Raw genomic sequence first — 21625 nt, forward strand, 5'->3', positions numbered from 1 at the left:
TGCAAGAGTGTTTGGACAGACATTTTGGAAACCTGAAATTTGGACAGCGGTTCAAAACAAAAACAATTTGGCTACAGCTTTAGGCAGTTCCACCTCTGTCTTTATATGCTGACAGTGATTTCCTTGTCTCTGTGATATATTGTCTGTTGGTAATTTAACCACCATAAGCATTTATCTTGTATTAATTTACAACGGTCCTTCTCTTTTCTCGTTTTAAACCAGTGATTACTGGTTACCGTTTTAAACCAGTGATTACTGGTCAGAGTATATTTTCCTGTTTGTGTCAGAGCAAAGATAGTTTTATGTGTTCTGCTTTAGTTCTAATGTCCATAAACATACTGTGAGTACCAAAGCCTTGCTCTAGAGTCTACACCCCAATGTCCTAAGAGCTCTGTGCTTAAGTCACTCTGTTACTGCTGCCCCACCAGGATTTGTCACGCCAGGCATTGTGATTTAGATGGTGCCTTTGGGTTTTCCTCACTTTTCATGCTCCAAAAAACTCCAACCATCATCCTTAGATTTGTTTGCGCTGTTTTAAACTTTTTTTGTACATAATAAGGTTCTAGACATCAGAAGAGCGATTACTCACCTCGAACTGGACAAGGATTTTATTTTCTTTAATAAGTCGTACGCGAAGGATATACTGCTCATCCCGGACCAGGCCCAAATCTTGGTCATTCGCATGCAGAGGAGACGCCGTTGCAGAGGTCGTAGAGCCAGATGCCTGGCAAGACTGTCGCTGAGTCGATAATTGGCCTTTACCCTCCGTTCTGCAGTGTGATCTCTAATATTAATAAAGTCTTGAGGTTTTGCCCACCTGAGTTAGAATACTTCATCATAAGTTGTAGACCACACTATCTAACGAGAGAGTTTTCATCTATATTCTTCGTAGCTGTCTATTTATCACAGGAAGTGGTTCGATGAAGCGTATGCTAAGCTACAGAACTTTTTCGCTAGCACAGACTGGAATATGTTCTGGGATTCATCCAATGGCATTGAGGAGTATACCACACTGGCTTTATTAATAAGTGCATCGACGACGTCATACCCACAGTGACTGTACACACAGTACATATCCCAACCACTAGCCATGGATTGCAGACAACATCCGCGATGAGCTAAAGGCTAAAGCTTCCGCTTTCAAGGAGCAGGACACTAATCGGACGCTTATAAGAAATCCCACTACACCCTCGGACAAACCATCAAACAGGCAAAGCATCAATACGGGACTAAGATTGAATCCTACTACATTGGCTCTGACTCTCATCCGTATTGGCAGGGCTTGCAAACTATCACTGATTACAAAGGGAAACCAAGCCGTGAGCTGCCCAGTGACTTAAGCCAACCAGACAAGTGAAATGCCTTCTATGCTCACTTCGAGACAAGCAACACTGAACTATGCATGAGAGCACCAGCTGTTCTGGACGACTGTGTGATAACTTTCTCCATAGTCGATATGAGTAAGACCTTTAACTTCTTTAGCATTCACAAGGCCGCAGGGCCAAACGGATTACCAGGACCGGTACTCAGAGCATGCTCTAACCAGCTGGCAAGTGACTTCACTGACATTTTCAACCTCTCCCTGACCCAGTCTGCAATACCTACATGTTTCAATCAGACCACCATAGTCCCTGTGCCCAAGAATGCCAAGGTAACCTGTCTAAATGACTACTGCCCCATAGCACTCACATCTGTTGCCATGAAATGCTTGGAAAGGCTGGTCATGGCTCACATCAACACCATCATCCCAGAAATCCTGGACCCATTCCAATTTGCATACCACCCCAACAGATCTACAGATGACACAATTTCTATTGCAGTCCACAATGCCTTTTCCCACCTGGACAAAAGGAACACCTACATAAGAATGCTGTTCATTTACTACAGCTCAACGTTCAACACCATAGTGATGAGCTTGGAGGGCACTAAGGACCCTGGGACTGAACACCTCCCTCTGCAACTGGATCCTGGACTCCCAGGTGGTGAGGGTAGGCAACAGCACATCCACCACGCTGACCCTCAACAGAGGCGCCCCTCTGGGTTGCGTGCTCAGTTCCCTTCTGTACTCCCTGTTCACCCACTACTGCGTGGCCACGCACGACTCCAACACCATCATTAAGTTTGCAGAGAACATGACTGTGGTATGCCGATGGACGATGAGACAGCCTACAGGGAGGAGGTCAGACACCTGGCAGTGAGGTGCCAGGACATCAACCTCTCCATCAATGTGAGCAGGACAAAGGAGCTGATCGTGGACTATAGGAAAAGGAGGGCCAAACTGGCCCCTATTAACGTTGATGTGGCTGAAGTGGAGCGGGTTGAGAATTTCAAGGTCCTTGGTGTCCACATCACTAACGAACTATCATGGTCCAAACATACCAAGACAGTTGTGAAGAGGGCACGACAGCACCTTTTCCCCCTCAGGAGACTGAAAAGATTTGGCAAGGGTCCCCAGATCCTCAAAATTCTACAGCTGCACCATTAAGAGGATCCTGATTGGTTGCATCACCGCCTGGTATGGCAACTGCTCGGCATCTGACCGTATGGCGCTACAGAGGATAATTTGTTTTTGATTTCATTATATGTCGAATGAGGCCATCATTCTACAGCTCCAACACCATTTACTTGTTTTGGAGGGTAAGAGGAATGTAATCATCTCTCGCTCTGTACACATAATCAAATCACATTTTATTGATCACATACAGATGGTTAGCAGATGTTATTGCGAATGTAGCGAAATGCTTATGCTTCTAGATCCGACAGTGCAGCAGTATCTAACAGGTATAGAATAGATAGTGCAGTATATACAAATGAGATAAGTAATGTGAGATATGAAAACATTCTTAAAGTGCCATTATTAAAGTGACAGGTGTTCCATTTATTGAAGTGGCCAATGATATCAAGTCTGTAGGTAGGCAGCCGCCTCTCTGTGCCACAATCTGATGGCCTTGAGATTGAAACACAGCTTCTACCTCTCTGTCCCAGCTTTGATGCACCTGTACTGACCTCGCCTTCTGGATGGAAGTGGGGTGAACAGGCAGTGGCTCGGGTGGTTATTGTCCTTGATGATCTTTTTTGCCTTCCTGTGACATTGGGTGTTGCAGGTATCCTGGAGGGCAGGTAGTTTGCCCCTGGTGATGCCTTGTGTAGACCACCCTCTGGAGAGCCCTGCAGTTGTGGGCGGTGCAGTTGCCGTACCAGGCGGTGATACAGCCAACAGGATGCTCTCGATTCTGCACCTGTAAAAGTTTGTGAGGGTTTTCGGTGACAAGACAAATTTTTGCAGCCTCCTGAGTTTGAAGAGGCGCAGTTGCACCTTCTTCACCACACTGTCCGTGTGCGTGGACCATTTCAGTTTGTCTTTGATAGGTACACGAAGGAACTTAACTTTCCACCTTCTCCACTGCTGTCCCGTCGATGTGGATAGGGGGGTGCTCCCTTTGCTGTCTCCTCAAGTCCACGATCATCTCTTTTGTTTTGCTGACATTGGGTGAGAGGATATTTTCCTGACACCACAGGAGGGCCCTCACCTCCTCCCTGTAGGCTGTCTCGTCGTTGTTGGTAATCAAGCCTACCACAGTTGCGTCGTCTGCAAACTTGATGATTGTGTTCGAGGCGTGCATGGCTACGCAGTCGTGGGTGAACAGGAAGTACAGGAGAGGGTTGAGAACGCATCCTTGTGGGGCCACAGTGTTGAGGATCAGCGGAGTGGAGATGTTGCTTCCTACCTTCACGACCTGGGGGTGGCCCGTCAGGAAGACCAGGACCCAGTTGCACAGGGCAGGGTCAAGACTAGAGGTCGGCCGATTATGATTTTTCAATGCCGATACCGATTAATCGTCTGATTTTTATTTTATTTATTTGTAATAATGACAATTACAATAATACTGAATGAACACTTATTTTAACTTAATATAATGCATCAATAAAAATCCATTTAGCCTCAAGTAAATAATGAAACATGTTCAATTTGGTTTAAATAATGCAAAAACAAAGTGTTGGAGAAGTAAAAGTGCAATATGTGCCATGTAAAAAAGCTAACGTTTGAGTTCCTTGCTCAGAACATGAGAACATATGAAAGTTGGTGGTTCCTTTTAACATGAGACTTCAATATTCCAAGGTAAGAGGTTTTAGGTTGTAGTTAATATAGTATTTATAGGACTATTTCTCTCTATACCATTTGTATTTCATATACCTTTACTATTGGATGTTCTTATAGGCACTTTATTTAGTATTGCCAGTGTAACAATATAGCTTCCGTCCCTCTCCTCGCCCCTATCTGGGCTCGAACCAGGAACACATCGACAACAGCCACACTCGAAGCAGCGTTACCCATCGCTCCACAAAAGCCGCGGCCCTTGCAGAGCAAGGGGAATAACTACTCCAAGTCTCAGAGCGAGTGATGTTTGAAACGCTATTAGCGCACACCCAACTATCTAGCTAGCCATTTCACATCGGTTACACCAGCCATTAGGCTGATAGGCTTGAAGTCATAAACAGCTCTGTGCATGCGAAGAGCTGCTGGCAAAACGCACAAAAGTGCTGTTTGAATGAATGCTTACTAGCTGGCTGTTGCATACCATCGCTCAAGTCAGACTGCTCTATCAAATCATATACTTAGTTATAACATAATAACACACAGAAATACGAGCCTTTGGTCATTAATATGGTCGAATCCGGAAACTTATTTCAAAAACAAAACGTTTATTATTTCAGTGAAATACGGAAGCGTTCGGTATTTTATCTAACGGGTGGCATCCCTAAGTCTAAATATTGTTGTTACATTGCACAACCTTCAATGTTATGTCATATGTCATACGTAAGATTCTGGCAAATTAGTTCGCAATGAGCCAGGCTGCCCAAACTGTTGCATATACCCTGACTCTGCAATGAACGCAAGAGAAATTACACAATTTCACCTGGTTAATATTGCCTGCTAACCTGCATTTCTTTTAGCTAAATATGCAGGTTTAAAAATATATACTTCTGTGTATTGATTTTAAGAAAGGCATTGGTGTTTATGGTTAGGTACAGTCGTCCAACGATTGTGCTTTTTTCGCAAATGCACTTTTGTTAAATCATCCCCCAGCATTGCATTGATATGCAACGCAGGACACGCTAGATAAACTAGTAATATCATCAACCATGTGTAGTTAGTTATAACTAGTGATTATGATTGATAGATAGTTTTTTATAAGTTTAATGCTAGCTAGCAACTTACCTTGGCTTCTACTGCATTCACATAACAGGCAGGCTCCTCGTGGAGTTCAATGAGAGGCAGGTGGTTAGAGCGTTGGACTAGTTAACTGTACGGTTGCAAGATTGGATCCCCCGAGCTGACAAGGTGAAAATCTGTCGTTCTGCCCCTGAACAAGGCGGTTAACACACCGTTCCTAGGCCATCATTGAAAGTAAGAATGTGTTCTTAACTGACTTGCCTAGTGAAATAAAGGCAATAAATAAAACAAATTCGAATTTTAAAAAATCGGCAAAATCAGCGCCCAAAAAGAGAGATTTCCGATTATGAAAACTTGAAATCGGCCCTAATTAATCGGCCATTCTGATTAATCGGTTGACCTATAGTCGACCCAGGGACTCGAGCTTAATGATGGGTGTTGAATGCTGAGTTATAGTCGATGAACAGCATTCTTACATAGGTATTCCTCTTGTCCAGATCGGATAGGGCAGTGTGATGGCGATTGCATTGTCTGTGGGGCGGTAAGCAAATTGAAGTGGGTGTAGGGTGACAGGTAGGGTGGAGGTGATATGATCCTTTTTTAATTATTTTTTTATTTTACCCCTTTTTCTCCCCAATTTCGTGGTATCCAATTGTTGTAGTAGCTACTATCTTGTCTCATTGCTACAACTCCCTTACGGGCTCGGGAGAGACGAAGGCTGAATGTCATGCGTCCTCCGATACACAACCCAACCAGCCGTACTGCTTCTTAACACAGCGCGCATCCAACTCGGAAGCCAGCCACACCAATGTGTCGGAGGCTACATCGTGCACCTGGAAACCTTGGCTAGCGCGCACTGCGCCCGGCCCGCCACGGGAGTGCGCGATGAGATAAGGAGATCCCTATCGACCAATCCCTCCCTAACCCGGACGACGCTAGGCCAATTGTGCATCGCCCCACGGACCTCCCGGTCGCGGACGGTTACGACAGAGCCTGGGTGCGAACCCAGGGACTCTGATGGCACAGCTGGCGCTGCAGTACAGCGCCCTTAACCGCTGCGCCACCCGGGAGGCGTGATATGATCCTTGACTAGTCTCTCAAAGCACTTCATGATGACAGAAGTGAGTGCTATGGGGCGATAGTCATTTATTTCAGTTACTTTCAGTACCTTAGTTTTCTTGGGAACAGGAACAATGGTGGCCATCTTGAAGAACGTGGGGACAGCAGACTGGGATAGGGATTGATTGAATATGTCCGTAATACACCAGCCAGCTGGTCTGCGCATGTTCTGAGGATGTGGCTACGGATGCCATCTGGGCCGGCAGCTTTGCGAGGGTTAACACACTTAAATATTTTACTCACTTCGGCCACGGAGAAGGAGAGCCCACAGTCTTTGGTAGCGGGCCGTGTCGGTGGCACTGTATTGTCCTCAAAGCGCACGAAGACATTGTTTAGTTTGTCTGGAAGCAAAACGTTGATGTCTGCGACGGGGCTGGTTTTCTTTTTGTAATCCGTGATTGTCTGTAGACCCTGTCACATACTGTATGTCTTGTGTTTGAGCTGTTGAATTGCAACTCCACTTTGTCTCTATACTGATACTTTGCTTGTTTGATTTCCTTATGGAGGGAATAACTACACTGTTTGTATTCGGCCATATTCCCAGTTGCCTTGCCATGATTAAATGCGGTGGTACGTGATTTTCTGCCATGGCGTATGCTGCCATCAATCCACGGTTTCTGGTCAGGGAAGGTTTTAATAGTCACAGTGGGTACAACATCTCTTATACACTTCTTTATGAACTTGCTCACCGAGTCAGTATATACGTCAATGTTGTTCTCTGAGGCTACCCGGAACATATCCCAGTCCACGTGATCGAAGCAATCTTGAAGTGTGGAATCCGATTGGTCAGACCTGCGTTGGATAGACCTAAGCACTGGCGCTTCCTGTTTTAGTTTCTGCCTATAGGAGGGGAGCAACAAGATGGAGTCATGGTCAGATTTGCCAAAAGGGGGGTGGGGTAGGACCTTGTATGCATCACGGAAGTTAGAGTAGCGATGGTTGAGCTTGTTACTTCCTCGTGTACTGCAATCAATATGCTGATAGAATTTAGGTAGCCTTGTTCTTAACCTTTCAGGTGCGGGCATTTTCTCCTGGGATTCAGGAGAGAAAGCATGTTTCCAAGAACGATGTATCAATGAAGAGATATGTGAAAAACACCTTGAGGATTGATTCTAAACAACGTTTGCCATGTTTTCAGTCGATATTATGGAGTTAATTTGGAAAAAAGTTTGCGTTTTGAGGACTGAATTTATGGATTTTTTTTGGTAGCCAAATGTGATGTATAAAACGGAGCTATTTCTAATACACAAGGAATCTTTTTGGAAAAACTGAGCATCTGCTATCTAACTGAGAGTATCCTCATTGAAAACATCAGAAGTTCTTCAAAGGTAAATGATTTTATTTGAAGGCTTTTATGTTTTTGTTAATGTTGCGTGCTGGATGCTAACGCTAATGCTAACGCTAAATGCTAACGCGAAATGCTAACTCTAGCTAGCTACTTTTACACAAATGATTGTTTTCCTATGGTTGAGAAGCATATTTTGAAAATCTGAGATGACAGTGTTGTTTACAAAAGGCTAAGCTTGAGAGATGGCATATTTATTTCATTTCATTTGCGATTTTCATAAATAGTTAACGTTGTGTTATGCTAATGAGCTTGCTGATAGATTTACACAATCCTGGATACAGGGGTTTTTTCATAGCTAAACGTGACGCAGAAAACAGAGCGATTTGTCCTAAACAAATAATCTTTCAGGAAAAACTGAACATTTGCTATCTGAGAGTCTCCTCATTGAAAACATCTGAAGTTCTTCAAAGGTAAATGATTTTTTTGAATGCTTTTCTGTTTTTTTGTGTAAATGTTGCCAGCTGAATGCTAATGCTAAATGCTACGTTAGCCATCAATACTGTTACACAAATGCTTGTTTTGCAATGGTTGAGAAGCATATTTTGAAAATCTGAGATGACAGTGTTGTTAACAAAAGGCTAAGCTTGAGAGCTAGCATATTTATTTCATTTCATTTGCGATTTTCATGAATAGTTAACGTTGCGTTATGGTAATGAGCTTGAGTCTGTATTCACGAACCCGGATCCGGGATGGGGAGATCAGAAAGGTTAAATTAGTTTTGCTAAAATCCCCAGCTACAATAAATGCATCCTCAGGATATATGGTTTTCAGTTTGCATGAAGTCCAGTGAAGTTCCTTGATGGCCGTCTTGGTGTCCGCTTGCGGGGGGATATACGCTGCTGTGACAATAACCAAGGAGAGTTCTCTTGGGAGATAAAACGGTCGGCATTTGATTGTGGGGAATTCTAGGTCAGGTGAACAAAAGGACTTGAGTTCCTGTATGTTGTTACAATTACACCATGAGTTGTTAATCATGAAACATAAATCCCCGCACTTCTTCTTACCGGAGAGATGTTTATTCCTATTGGGGCGGTAATGCACTAAAAATCCCATTGGCTGTACTGACTCCCGACAGCATGTCCCAAGCTAGCCATGTTTCCGTGAAACGGAGTATGTTATAATCCCAGATATCTCTTTGGAAAGCAACCCTTGCCCTGATTTCGAAGATTTTGTTAACTAGGGACCGGACATTAGCGAGTAATATATTTGGAAGCGATGGGTGTTGTGCGTGCATCCGAAGCTTCACTAGAAGACCGCTCCGGCACCCTCTCCTCCGGCGATGTTGTTTTTTTGGTCGGCTTCTGGAATCAGTTCAATCAGTGACAGGATGGATGCCTTGGTTAAGATTAGGTGAAGTGTATATAGTATCTAAGTTTTGAACTAATGGGTGTGTGGGTTTGATTCATTAGATCCTATTTGATGGTTTTTGGGAAATGGCAACATAGATTACTACTCATAAATTGACTTCATATTTTGTTCCATATTTCACAAACACCCCAGACATATTGTTTGCAACATCCCATTTGTTCTCCGAGGTCTCAATGTTGAAACCCATAGAATCCTCCTCCTTTCTTGCCTGCTGCAGTACATAGTGGTGCCAATGTCAATATGAAACTCATGAGATGTTCTGTTATTATGTAACGCGCTGGCATATAATGATAAAATATTACTTTATGCTGTCACAAGTATGCCATAACAGATCAGCATATCCAAGGTCGTCAAGACGGCCAACGCCAATCTAAAGCAACTGATTTAGGCAGCTCTGACATGTAAGACTCAGCTGAAGTACTGATGTTCTCCACCCCCATAACAAACCCCAGAGGTTCGTGGGGCGCCCACCCGTCACTCCCATGGTTCTCCCACGGCATGTCTTCATGCCATGCATCTGCTGACAGGATGTTTTTCACTCCTTGCATAGCCCTCATGTCCTCTTCTACAGATGTTTGCTAAAGCAGGAAAATAATCCTGCAGCAACAGGGAATGGGGATTATAATTAATGGACATTTTTGTTGGGGAAGATCAAGTCTGAAATGATTAACTTCAGAAGCCTTTTTAAACCGCAGATATACTACATGTTTTACATTTCCTGCATTGCAGAAAAGTTATTCTGCGACAGGGTGGTCAAATTAAGATTAAGATCCTACATCTGTACACCACTGTCTCCACTCATACTGGGGTGGCAGGTAGCCTAGTGGTTAGAGTGTTGTTGCCAGTAACCGAAAGGTTGCTATATCGAATCCTAAAAATGTAAAAAATCTGTCTTTCTGCCCCTGAACAAGGCAGTTAACCCACTGTTCCTAGGCCGTCATTGTAAATTAGAATTTCTTCTTAACTGACTTGCCTAGTTAAATAAAAAAAATAAAAAAATACTCCACCAAGAGATTCATTTCAGTTCCTCTAGCTGGAAATGCTGTTGCTTTCCATATACAGTACATGTGTTAATGTTATTATTAGGAAACCACTTTGGTTTGTATTCATCCACTGAGAATGAGTTGATGAAGTGCAACACATACCCACTTGTATGATTGGTAGGCCTTTTATGTCAAAGCATCTTCATCTGTTCATCTTTGCCTGCCAGCATCTTCAGAAAACAGTGTTGCTGCACACTGTTTAGCAGTTTTGCATCGTTTCAAATCAAATGTTATTGGTCACATGCAGATGTTATTGTGGGTGTAGCGAAATGCTTGTGTTCATAGCTCCAACAGTGCAGTAGTATCTAACAATTCACAACAATACACACAAAACACAATGGAATTAAGAAATGTATAAATATTAAGATGAGCAATGTCAGTGGCATTGACTAAAATACAGTAGAATAGAATAGTGTATACATATGAGATGAGTTAAGCAGTATGTAAACATTATTAAAGTGAATAGTGTTCCATTACTAAAGTGGCCAGTGATTCCATGCCTATGTATATAGGGCAGCGGCCTCTATAAAGTACAGGGTTGAGTCACCGGGTGGTGATGGCTATTTAACAGTCTAATGGCCTTGAGATTGAAGCTATTTTTCAGTCTCTCTCCCAGCTTTGATGCACCTGTACTGACCTCGCCTTTTGGATGATAGTGGGGTGAACAGGCCGTGGCTCGGGTGGTTGATAATCTTTTTGGCTTTCCTGTGACATCGGGTGCTGTAGGTGTCCTGGAGGGCAGACAGTGTACCTCCGGTGATGCTTTGGGCAGACCGCACCACCCTCTGGAGAGCCCTGTGGTTGCGGGCGGTGCAGTTGCCGTACCAGGCATTGATACTCAATTGTGCATCAATTGTGCATCTGTTTGTGAGGGTCTCAGGGGCCAAGCCAAATTTCTTCAGACTCCTGAGGTTGAAGAGGCGCTGTTGTGCGTTCTTCACCACACTGTCTGTGTGGGGGGACCATTTCAGATTGTCAGTGATGTGTACGCAGAGGAACTTGAAGATTTCTACCTTCGCCACTGTGGTCCCGTTGATGTGGATAGGGGCAGTCTCCCTCTGCTGTTTCCTGAAGTCCACGATCAGCTCCTTCGTTTTGTTGACGTTAGGTTATTTTCCTGGCACCACTCCACCATGGCCCTCACCTCCTCCCTGTAGGCTGTCTCGTCATTGTTGGTAATCAGGCCTGGTACTGTTGTGTCGTCTGAAAACTTGATGATAATATAGTTACTGTCACTGAGGTAGTGGCTTTCCTTCTACCAGGGCCTGGGTTTTGACCCCTGTTGTAAATTCTGATTGTACCACTTGTCTACAACATTTTATTTTTTATTCATTGAGATTTGATTAACAAAATGTCTCATTGGGAACATGACAGAACAGTGTTTTTGTGTGCTATATTTCTTTCTCATTTCTGTATGTCATGAAGAGCTGTAGATTAAATCTCAAAGTGCTAGGCTAAAGTACACCTGCTGCTGTGCATGTCTCCATTGTCCCATAACAACCTACAGAGCTAAGACAATGTTAGTATTTTGGTGAAGTGTATATTGTTTTGACAGTATAGAAATCAACCAACTGAAAGTTATCATTCGGTACTGTATGTTACCCACCCACTACCAGAGGCTTAATCTTTCCCAAAGTCACACATGCTAGCCCAGTATCATCCAATCTCCTCGTGTGGCCCAACTAGGTTGTTTCATCCACCTCATCCCTTGGGCTTCCAATAGAAATACTCCCGCCTCTCAACAGTTTGATTCACCACATTCCTCATCCACAATGACCAGTAACTCCCACAGGGCGTCCTGATTCCTGACCCCTGGCCCCAACCTGCTCCTACTTTTGTGGAAACATCAAACATCATTAACCTTTTGGTATTCTCTTTTTAAATTATGTTCCCTGTAAGTAATCTAATTTGTTTTCCAATTTCAGACTAGTCGGGGACTGTGAGTGTAGAAATAGTATTTCATGTGAAATTTATGGGTCACATTCTTCTGAGTGAAGCAGGCTCTCTTGTGAAACATTTACAGACGTGTTTGCGGGGGAGTAAGTACAAGGATGTGTGAAACTTACTTTCTGTAGGCATTAATCCATTGCCAAGGGCCAGTTAGTCTGGACATTAAAAACACCACCAGTTGGGGTCATTTGTTCCCCATCTAATGCTTACATTTGTGCTTACCCAGGACATGTTATGTTGAGAAAGGAAAGCAAAATCAATTTTCCCCTTCAAATCATGTCAAGACACTAGTATTGCATTTTACCACACATTATGCAACTCATGGTGATCCTGACTGGAGAATGAAGAAAGTGCCTTTGCACATGTTTGCATATTAAGGTTTAAGTCTAATGAAACTGTGGCTAGGTTGTAGGGAACCAACCTGGATCAATCTCAGGATCATTATATATTGATATTCTGTCATGTTGTCAACCCCTCCACAACATTTGTGTTGATATCAAGAAAGCAAAAGTACTTTCATTTCAATAGCAAATCATGGTGACATACTATATGACATTGTCCTGCAGTCTTTTTCCAAAGAACACATACTGCGTGTTTCCATTGACCAATTCTAGCCAGTTAATCATTCTGAATGTTGACCTTTTCAGTAATTTTTCTATAGATAATGCATTGCTCTCCAGGGGTAATACTAAACAGAACATTGGGCTAGGTTAAGGGCAATTCCACAGTAACAGAGTGACACTGAGACTCAGATGTTTCACTTCAAAATGTATGTCAAACAAAAACCAATGATTGCAAAGTTAAACAAACCATACAACTCTATGGACAAATGACAGTTTCCACTGAAACGTTACAAAAACACAAGGCAACAGAATGATGGTTTGTGCTGTTTGTTCCGTTATTCTCTTACCAAACTTTGCATTTGTACTTTGTATTTACTCTACTTGACTATACTGTACTGAACTTTACTGTACTGTACTCTACTTGACTATACTGTACTGAACTTTACTGTACTGTACTCTACTTGACTATACTGTACTGAACTTTACTGTACTGTACTCTACTGTGATGTATTTTGATCTCAACTTGTGAAACATGGCCGTAGACTGACTGGTTCAGATTTGGTCGGGACTAACCAAGTTTGGTTTTGTTTAGTGGTGGAACTCATTAAAATAATAGCCAGTGTGTATAATAATACCCAAATATGTACTACATATTTCTACCTTTTTGTGTACCTATTCAGGATGCATCACGATGATGGATTCATATCCATAAATATGTATTTCTGTGTAGTACAGATCAGGGACCAGATTCTGTTACTGGGTGTAAATCCACTTCACCTACTATAGTTCAGAAACCAAAATTGATTTTTGACATGACACCTTAGTTGAGTTCCCATTCTTTCTGCAGACATATTTGAATCTTAATTTGGAGCAGATATACTATACAACAGTATGTGGACACTTCTTCAAATGAGTAGATTCGGCTATTTCAGCCACACCCGTTGCTGACATGTGTATAAAATCGAGCACACAGCCATGCAATCTCCATGGAGTAACATTGGCAGTAAAATGGCCTTACTAAAGAGCTCAGTGACTTTCAACGTGGCACCATCATAGGATGCCACCTTTCCAACAAGTCAGTTCGTCAAATTTCTGCCCTACTAGAGCTGCCCCGGTCAGCTGTAAGTGCTGTTATTGTGAAGTGAACGTCAAGGAGCAACAACGGCTCAGCTGCAAAGTGGTAGGCCACACAAGCTCACAGAACGGGACCACCGAGGGCTGAAGCGCGTAGCGCGTAAAAATTGTCTGTCCTCGGTTGCAACACTCGCTACCGAGTTCCAAACTGCCTCTGGAAGCAACGTCAGCACAAAAACGGTTTGTCAGGTGCTTCATGAAAAGGGTTTCCATAGCCGAGCAGCAGTGGTGGAAAAAGTACCCAATTGTCACGCTTGAGTGAAAGTAAAGATACCTAGAAAATGACTCAAGTGAAAGTCTCCCAGTAAAATACTTCTTGAGTAAAAGTATTTGGTTTGAAATGTATTTGCTAAAATATACTCATTTATCAATAATAAAATATTCCTTATATTACGCAAACCAAACCACACAATTTTCTTGTTTCGTTTTTTACGGATAGCCAGGGGCACACTCCAACATTCAGACAACATAATTTACCAACAAAGCATGTGTGTTTAGTGAGTCCACCAGATCAGAGGCAGTAGGGATGACCAGGGATGTTCTCATGAAGTGTGTGAATTGTACCATTTTCTTGTCTTACTAAGCAATCAAAATGTAACAAGTACATTTTGGGTGTCAAGGAAAATGTATGTTGTAAAAAGTAAATCATTTGTCAAATATAAATAGTGTGGCCTTCCGTGTGGCTCAGCGATCTAAGGCACTACGTCAGTGTTGAGGCGTCACTACAGATTAGGGTTTGATCCCAGGCTGTGTCACAGCCGGCTGTGACTGGGAGTCCCATAGGGCAGCGCACAATTGGCTTAGCGTCGTCTGGGTTAGGGGAGGGTGTGGCCAGGGGGCTTTCCTTGGCTCATCATGCTCTAGTGACTTCTTGTGGCAGGCCGGGTGCCTGCAAGCTGACTACAGTCGTCAATTGAACGGTGTTTCCTCCGACACATTGGTGCGGCTTGCTTCCAGGTTAAGCGAGCAGGTGTTAAAAAGCAGTGCGGCTTGGCTGGTTATGTTTCGAAAGGCGCATGACTTGACCTTCGCCTTTCCTGAGCCTGTTGGGAGTTGCAGCGATGAGAAAAAATCGTAACTACCAATTGGATATCACAAAATTGAGGAGAAAAAGGGGGTAAAATTACAAACAAAACAAAAAAAAGTGTAATAGATACATATACTGCTCAGAAAAATAAAGGGAACACTAAAATAACACATCCTAGATCTGAATGAATGAAATATTCTAATTAAATACTTTTTACATAGTTGAATGTGCTGACAACAAAATCACACAAAAATGATCAATGGAAATCAAATTTATCAACCCATGGAGGTCTGGATTTGGAGTGACACTCAAAATTAAAGTGGAAAACCACACTACAGGCAGATCCAACTTTGATGTAATGTCCTTAAAACAAGTCAAAATGAGGCTCAGTAGTGTGTGTGGCCTCCATGTGCCTGTATGACCTCCCTACAATGCCTGGGCATGCTCCTGGTGAGGTGGCGGATGGTCTCCTGAGGGATCTCCTCCCAGATCTGGACTAAAGCATCCACCAACTCCTGGACAGTCTGTGGTGCAACAGTCTGTTGGTGGATGGAGCGAGACATGATGTCCCAGATGTGCTCAATTGGATTCAGGTCTGGGGAATAGGCGGGCCAGTCCATAGCATCAATGCCTTCCTCTTGCAGGAACTGCTGACACACTCCAGCCACATGAGGTCTAGCATTGTCTTGAATTAGGAGGAACCCAGGGCCAACCGCACCAGCATATGGTCTCAGGGGTCTGAGAATCTCATCTCAGTACCTAATGGCAGTCAGGCTACCTCTGGCGAGCACATGGAGGGCTGTGCGGCCCCCCCAAAGAAATGCCACCCCACACCATGACTGACCCACCGCCCAACCGGTCTCCACAGCGTCTCCAGACTCTGTCACGTGTTCAGTGTGAACTTGCTTTCATTTGTGAAGAGCACAGGGCGCCAGTGGCGAATTTGCCAATCTTGGTGTTCTCTGGCAAATGCCAAACGTAGAAAAACTAAGGTCTGTGAGAGCCGGAATTCTTACTGGTTGATAGGTGATCAAATACTTATGTCATGCAATAAAATGCAAATTAATTACTTAAAAATCATACAATGTGATTTTCTGGATTTTTGTTTTAGATTCCGTCTCTCACAGTTGAAGTGTACCTATGATAAAATTACAGACCTCTACATGCTTTGTAAGTAGGAAAACCTGCAAAATCGGCAGTGTATCAAATACTTGTTCTCCCCACTGTACATACATACTGTTGAAGTCGGAAGTTTACATACACCTTAGCCAAATACTCAGTTTTCACAATTCCTGACATTTAATCCTAGTAAAAATTCCCTGTCTTAGGTCAGTTAGGATCACCACTTTATTTTAAGAATTTTATTTGTAAAAAAAGAGGGAGATTTTACCAAAATTCTGTTACCAGATTTTGTATATGCACTGTTCTTCCAGTAAATGTGTTTTGTAAAATGTTCAGTGGGAATTGTTAAAAGTAGTCCTTGTGCATAGAATTGTATGGTTTGTTTAACTTTGCAATCATTGATTTGCTTGACAAAGATTTTGAAGTGAAAAATCAGTCTGTGTCACTCTTTTACTGTGGAATTACCCTTAACCATAACATCATTCTTGTCATTACACCAAGGCCAATATGTATCACTGTACACCAGTGCTGTGGTGCTCCTGACCCAGTTTCTCTGAAAATGTGGTAAATCTACCTAGAAAATAGAGAAACGCATCATTACCAGCTTTGCATCAACTGCCTTAAATGACGGATGAACATATGAATGCACTCAGGAGAATAACTATGTATTTTACATCAACAGAAAAGCCACAGGCCAGACAAATGGATGTGTAGATGTATCTGTATCATAAACAAAGTATTGTATTCACTGTGGTTAGGAAACTGTTCCGTGCCATATTTTACAGAGGTCTTGAGTATTTTTTTCATTGCAAGTCTTTAAAATAATAGTTGTTGTACTCAGGGATATCCCTACAAAAGCGTGTGCTCTGCCAGATATGTCAGTCATTTCTCTTGTAGCTAACATTTCTAATGCCACCCTTATGACACCACAGACATTGTCTGTCAAATTGTGTGAATATCCCAAAAAGATGGATCTCCCATCATGGTAGCATAGCACTGAGACCTTTTATACAAAGTTCAGAAATTTGTTAGAAGGAAGCTGTATCTAATTTGAAGGTTTATCAAGAATGAATTTGACTTCTTTCTAAATCCAAAAATGAGATACTTTTGGGGATTTTAGTCCTGTTATCCACACATTCTCAGGACATTAGTTAACCCGAGCGTGATTTGGCTCTGTGAATGTTATACATTACTGTATATTTAACAGTTGGTGGTTTCATGAATTGTTTCTTTTTCCTCTCCTCTACAGCGGCAACTGAGGGAAGAGTCAATGGTGGCGAGGACTTCTTTCAGAAGGTAAGTCTCGAGTCTGTATTATAGTGTTTGGATGTCCAGAGGAGAACACTCAGGTGGTGAAATTAGAGAAAGTGTCAGGTGTTCCCCTAATAGGGTCCTAATAACAGAACAAAGACTTTCAGATAAGTTAGAATGACTTTTTGTTGAAACTATTGTACCTGATATTATTGTGGACATTGCACTAGTCAGGCATGTGCTCGATAGACCAAAAATGGACCACTCTCCACAATTAGGGAATGTACAGACAGAGACGGATGCAATACGCATTCATACACTATACACATTCATCTGTTTTGTTGTCATACTTTGTTAGCATGAAATATTTTCCTATTTTTCTAAGACTCAGTTTAGTTTGTACTAGTCTGTTCTATGCTATTGCATAGGAACCTAAGTAATTGCCTGAAAGAAAATGGAAAAGTGTTTGAATGCACTGCTCCTGTCTACAGTGCTGTTTCCTGAAGTGTTTGAACTTCCTCCACATAGTTCATTAAAGTCCATTAACATACTAAGTTGGCATTCTTTGTCTGGTTTTGAGGCAAGTTTATTTAAATGTCAAAGCAGGAAGCAATTTAACTGTCCCTACAGCCATTTCAAAACCAAGAATGCAAACCATGCGTCATCCCATAATTTTTTTTACCATAAATTCTAGACATGTTTTGTCTCTGTAAATATGAAGCTCATTCAATTAAACTTATCTGACATAAATGTAGGTGGTGCCTTGGCTTGCCAATCATGCTTTTCCAAAGCCACGGCCCTGTCTTCACAGTTCACATGCAATCCTCCCTACGCCAACTCTCCATTCCAATGGATGCCTGTCAGAAGTTAAAAGACTAGTAACACAGACAGTGACGTTTTTATTGAAGAATTTCCATTCAAATGGGTCTGTAATTTTCCTCCGATAGCATGACAACCACAGAGACCCAATTAATGTCAGTAAAATAAACATTGTAGAGATCTGGAACGCTTATTTGAAAGAAAATGTATGAGGTTTGTGTGGACTACCTTGAAGTTGATGAAAATGTAAAGTGTAACTTGACCCTTTCCTTCCTCAAACACACCCATGCACCACACACATTTATGAAGTTCCTCATATGTCACACACAATGATTTTCCCTCACCCCTCCACTACACTCACACACACACACACACATTGTCTTTTTGAGGTCAGCAGTTTGCAAAGAAAACAACTAAACACTTGCAGGGATTTGCCTGTGGTAGATCACCCTCTTACTCACTGTCTGTTCGTCTTCCGTTCAGTCCAGGCCAGCTCTCAGACCCCCCCCCCCCCCCCCCCCCCCCCCCCTCTACCTCTCATGCTGTGTCCAAGCATTGTTTCCCACTCAGATCACTGTATTAAATCATTTGTAATGTATTGTTATATGGATCTTTGGTGTATTTGACTGATGGACAACATGCTTTATGTGTAGGCTATTATATAATCTCTCATTGACAGATTATGTGTGTAAAACAGGAATTGACAGACTGTGAGAATTTTACTTCTGGGTAACCAAGATTAGCTATAATAAAATGTGGAACTGCATTTAAAAAATATATTTATTTTACCAGGTAAGTTGACTGAGAACACATTCTCATTTACAGCAATGACCAGGGGAATAGTTACACGGTAGAGGGGGATAAATGAGCCAATTGGAAACTGGGGATGATTAGGGGGCCATGACTGTATGAGGGCCAGATTAGATATTTAGCCAGGACACCGGGGGTTAACACCCCTACTCTTGCGATAAGTGCCATGGGATCTTTACTGACCACTGATTTCCCTATCTGAAAGACGGGTGACATTTTAACTCAAAGACCATGGACCATTGAACAGTTCAACAGGCTATTAGGCCATCTAATTTCGGACCGTGAAGAGTTGGAATGGTAGACTATGGACCACAGAACTTTAGTGGAGGCTTTTGTCAAATGTCTTTCAGTGCTAAGCCAGTCCCTCCCTCCTTATCCCTCGCCTGTGGTTCTGTAAACAACGCCAGCTTGATATACGAGCACTGTGATCTGAGGCCAGGAGGATTCTACTTCATTTGTTTAGGAGTACAACGCAGCCCTGTAGTTTTGTGCTGCTAAGCTAGTGTGAAAGGAAACTATTTAGATCATTTTTGTAGAAACTAGAGGGTGAGGAAGAAATTGGAGAAAAGGAGTCACATTGCAGTGTGAAAGGAAACTATTTAGATCATTTTTGTAGAAACTAGAGGGTGAGGGAGAAAAGGAGTCACATTGCAGTGAAGCAATCAGTGATGTTTTTTTGACCTTTATTTAACTAGGCAAGTAAGTCAGTTAAGAACAAATTCTTATTTTCAATGACGGCCTAGGAACAGCGGGTTAACTGCCTGTTCAGGGGCAGAACGACAGACCTTGTCAGTTCGGGGGTTTGAACTTGCAACCTTCCGGTTACTAGTCCAACACTCTAACCACTAGACTACCCTGCCACCCCTTCTTTGTGAGGTGTCCATTGCAGCAATCCAATAGCCATCTAAATTGGTTCGTTCCTCTGTAGATACCTGGTCACTTATGTTGTAACAAGTGAAAAGAGAACTGAAATATCCTACTCCACTAGAAGTACTGTTACTGTTGGAGCTAGGAACACAAGCATTTCGCTACACCCGCAATAACATCTGCTAAATATGTGTATGTGACCAATAAAATTTGATTTGATTTGTTACTTTAATGAAATTTTACTCAAGCAAACTACTAGTATAAAAAAAATGACTCAAGTAAAAGTACAAAGTAGCTAATTTAAAAAGTACTCAGAGTAAAAGTAATTTTGTAGCTTTTAAAATAAAAACATTGACCTTTATAGCTAATTTCGCTAAGGTTACCTGAATGTTGTTACAAATGATATTTTCCATGCAATACATTGAAAAAGTAAGAGAAAAGTAATGTACCAGTGTGAACTAAGTTCATTTTATTGTTTGAGTTGCAGCAAGGTACATCTGTGTAGAAAATAACTGGATTTTTCAATACTATTCATATTTGAAAATAAATAATGTATTGATGAATTATAAGCCATACAAAATAAAGTACATAAACAAAATAATCACCCATTTACGCTCTTCACTCACTCACTTCCCCATTCACTCACTCACCCATACAAAGGCCAAATGGGGAGTGCTGGGACACACTGGAGATACCTAAAGGATTTGATGTCAAATTAGCTCTGAAGGTAATAACAGAACATCATGGATATATAAATGTTTGAGAAAAACCCCCTGGAGTAGAGAAGGGGCTATCGATGTTGGGGGCTATATATATTGTATTTGATTGATTGATTAACTATATATAGGCTACATACAGAGTACATTTAGGTGATGTAGTGTTCCTTGAGCAAAAACACAGGCGTTATGTTCTAACGCCGTCACGTTTCTCTGAACTTGCTGTTCAGTTTTATCAGGGCCTGATTTTGTGAATCGAGTTTACTCGGGCTCGCTTTGCAATAAAGAGCAGTCCAACACAGCTAAAAAGACACCCACAAGCGTCAGAGGCAGGCAGGCCTGTGTTCAGTTTGAGGGACAGCTTCTTTATGTATGGAAAGGAATGAAGCATGTTCATCTTGTCTGACACACATGCAAGGTACCCATCCAGCTCCTCTGTACCTTGTGACCTTCTCGGCACCTTCTTCATCAGATGAATGCTGCCTCTGTTGCTTTGTCTCAACCTCTGTCATTGTGTCAAGATGATGCTTCAGATAGACCAAATATGTATAGTGTCAAATACACAGAATATTTCAACAAATTCTGCTTTATGTGGCAACTTAGTTAATCATATTACTGACATTATAATAGACCAAACAGACTTTCCATTGTTATTATTCCCAGTTCCTGTGACTAGAGTGACTTTGTCAGTTCTCAGACCTAAAAAGTTGTCTAATGTTGAGATGAGTCCATGTCTAGCTGTACCTACAGTGTACACTCACACAGGTATATTATGCACAGTTAGACTTACTGAGTCTCTGGCTTTTAGATGAACGGTATTCTAATTTACACAGACAAAATAGCTACAGTACATAGCAAAAAATCCTAGGATTCTCTAAATACTGAATGTCATGACCAAGCAAGCCAACGTTAACTAGCTAGCTCGCTACCTCACTTATGGATGTTAGACTAATGTTGTTAGCTAGCCCAGATAACTTACATGGCTAGCTAGCCACCACCACACATAGTCATATCGACGTGCTAGCCATAACGGCTATCATCATCAGGTGGTGGTTAGCCATGTAGCTACCTTTAACTGCAAGGATAGTTTGCTAATGTTAGCATGCTAGACAACAGTAACGTATTGCAGCGACCCTGATTTTATAAGCGCTTTTGTGGCAGAGTAGTTGGCGCGCTGGGTTTGGTGCCAGAAGGTTGAGGGTTCGAGCTGCACTCCATGCCTGTTTCAGTACTATATATTGGTGTCGGAAGTGATCGGACCTCACATCCACGACAGAGCGTGTGCTTGACCGGTGAGCGCGCTCCTGCAAGA

The 21625-nt window shown here is 42.2% G+C and overlaps 1 protein-coding gene across 9 annotated transcripts in view; it reads left to right on the plus strand.

The window, feature by feature from the left end:
* Positions 1–21625, plus strand: part of LOC110529720 (protein bicaudal C homolog 1) — a 71823-nt gene that overhangs the window by 11021 nt on the left and 39177 nt on the right. For all 9 annotated transcript variants that reach the window (XM_021612186.2, XM_021612209.2, XM_021612216.2 and 6 more), the window contains exon 2: positions 17100–17146. In XM_021612186.2, the coding sequence (XP_021467861.1) occupies positions 17100–17146 (47 nt within the window). The remainder of the gene's footprint in view (positions 1–17099; positions 17147–21625) is intronic.

This window comes from Oncorhynchus mykiss, chromosome 1, assembly GCF_013265735.2.
Source record: "Oncorhynchus mykiss isolate Arlee chromosome 1, USDA_OmykA_1.1, whole genome shotgun sequence".
Taxonomy (NCBI): Eukaryota; Metazoa; Chordata; class Actinopteri; order Salmoniformes; family Salmonidae; genus Oncorhynchus; species Oncorhynchus mykiss.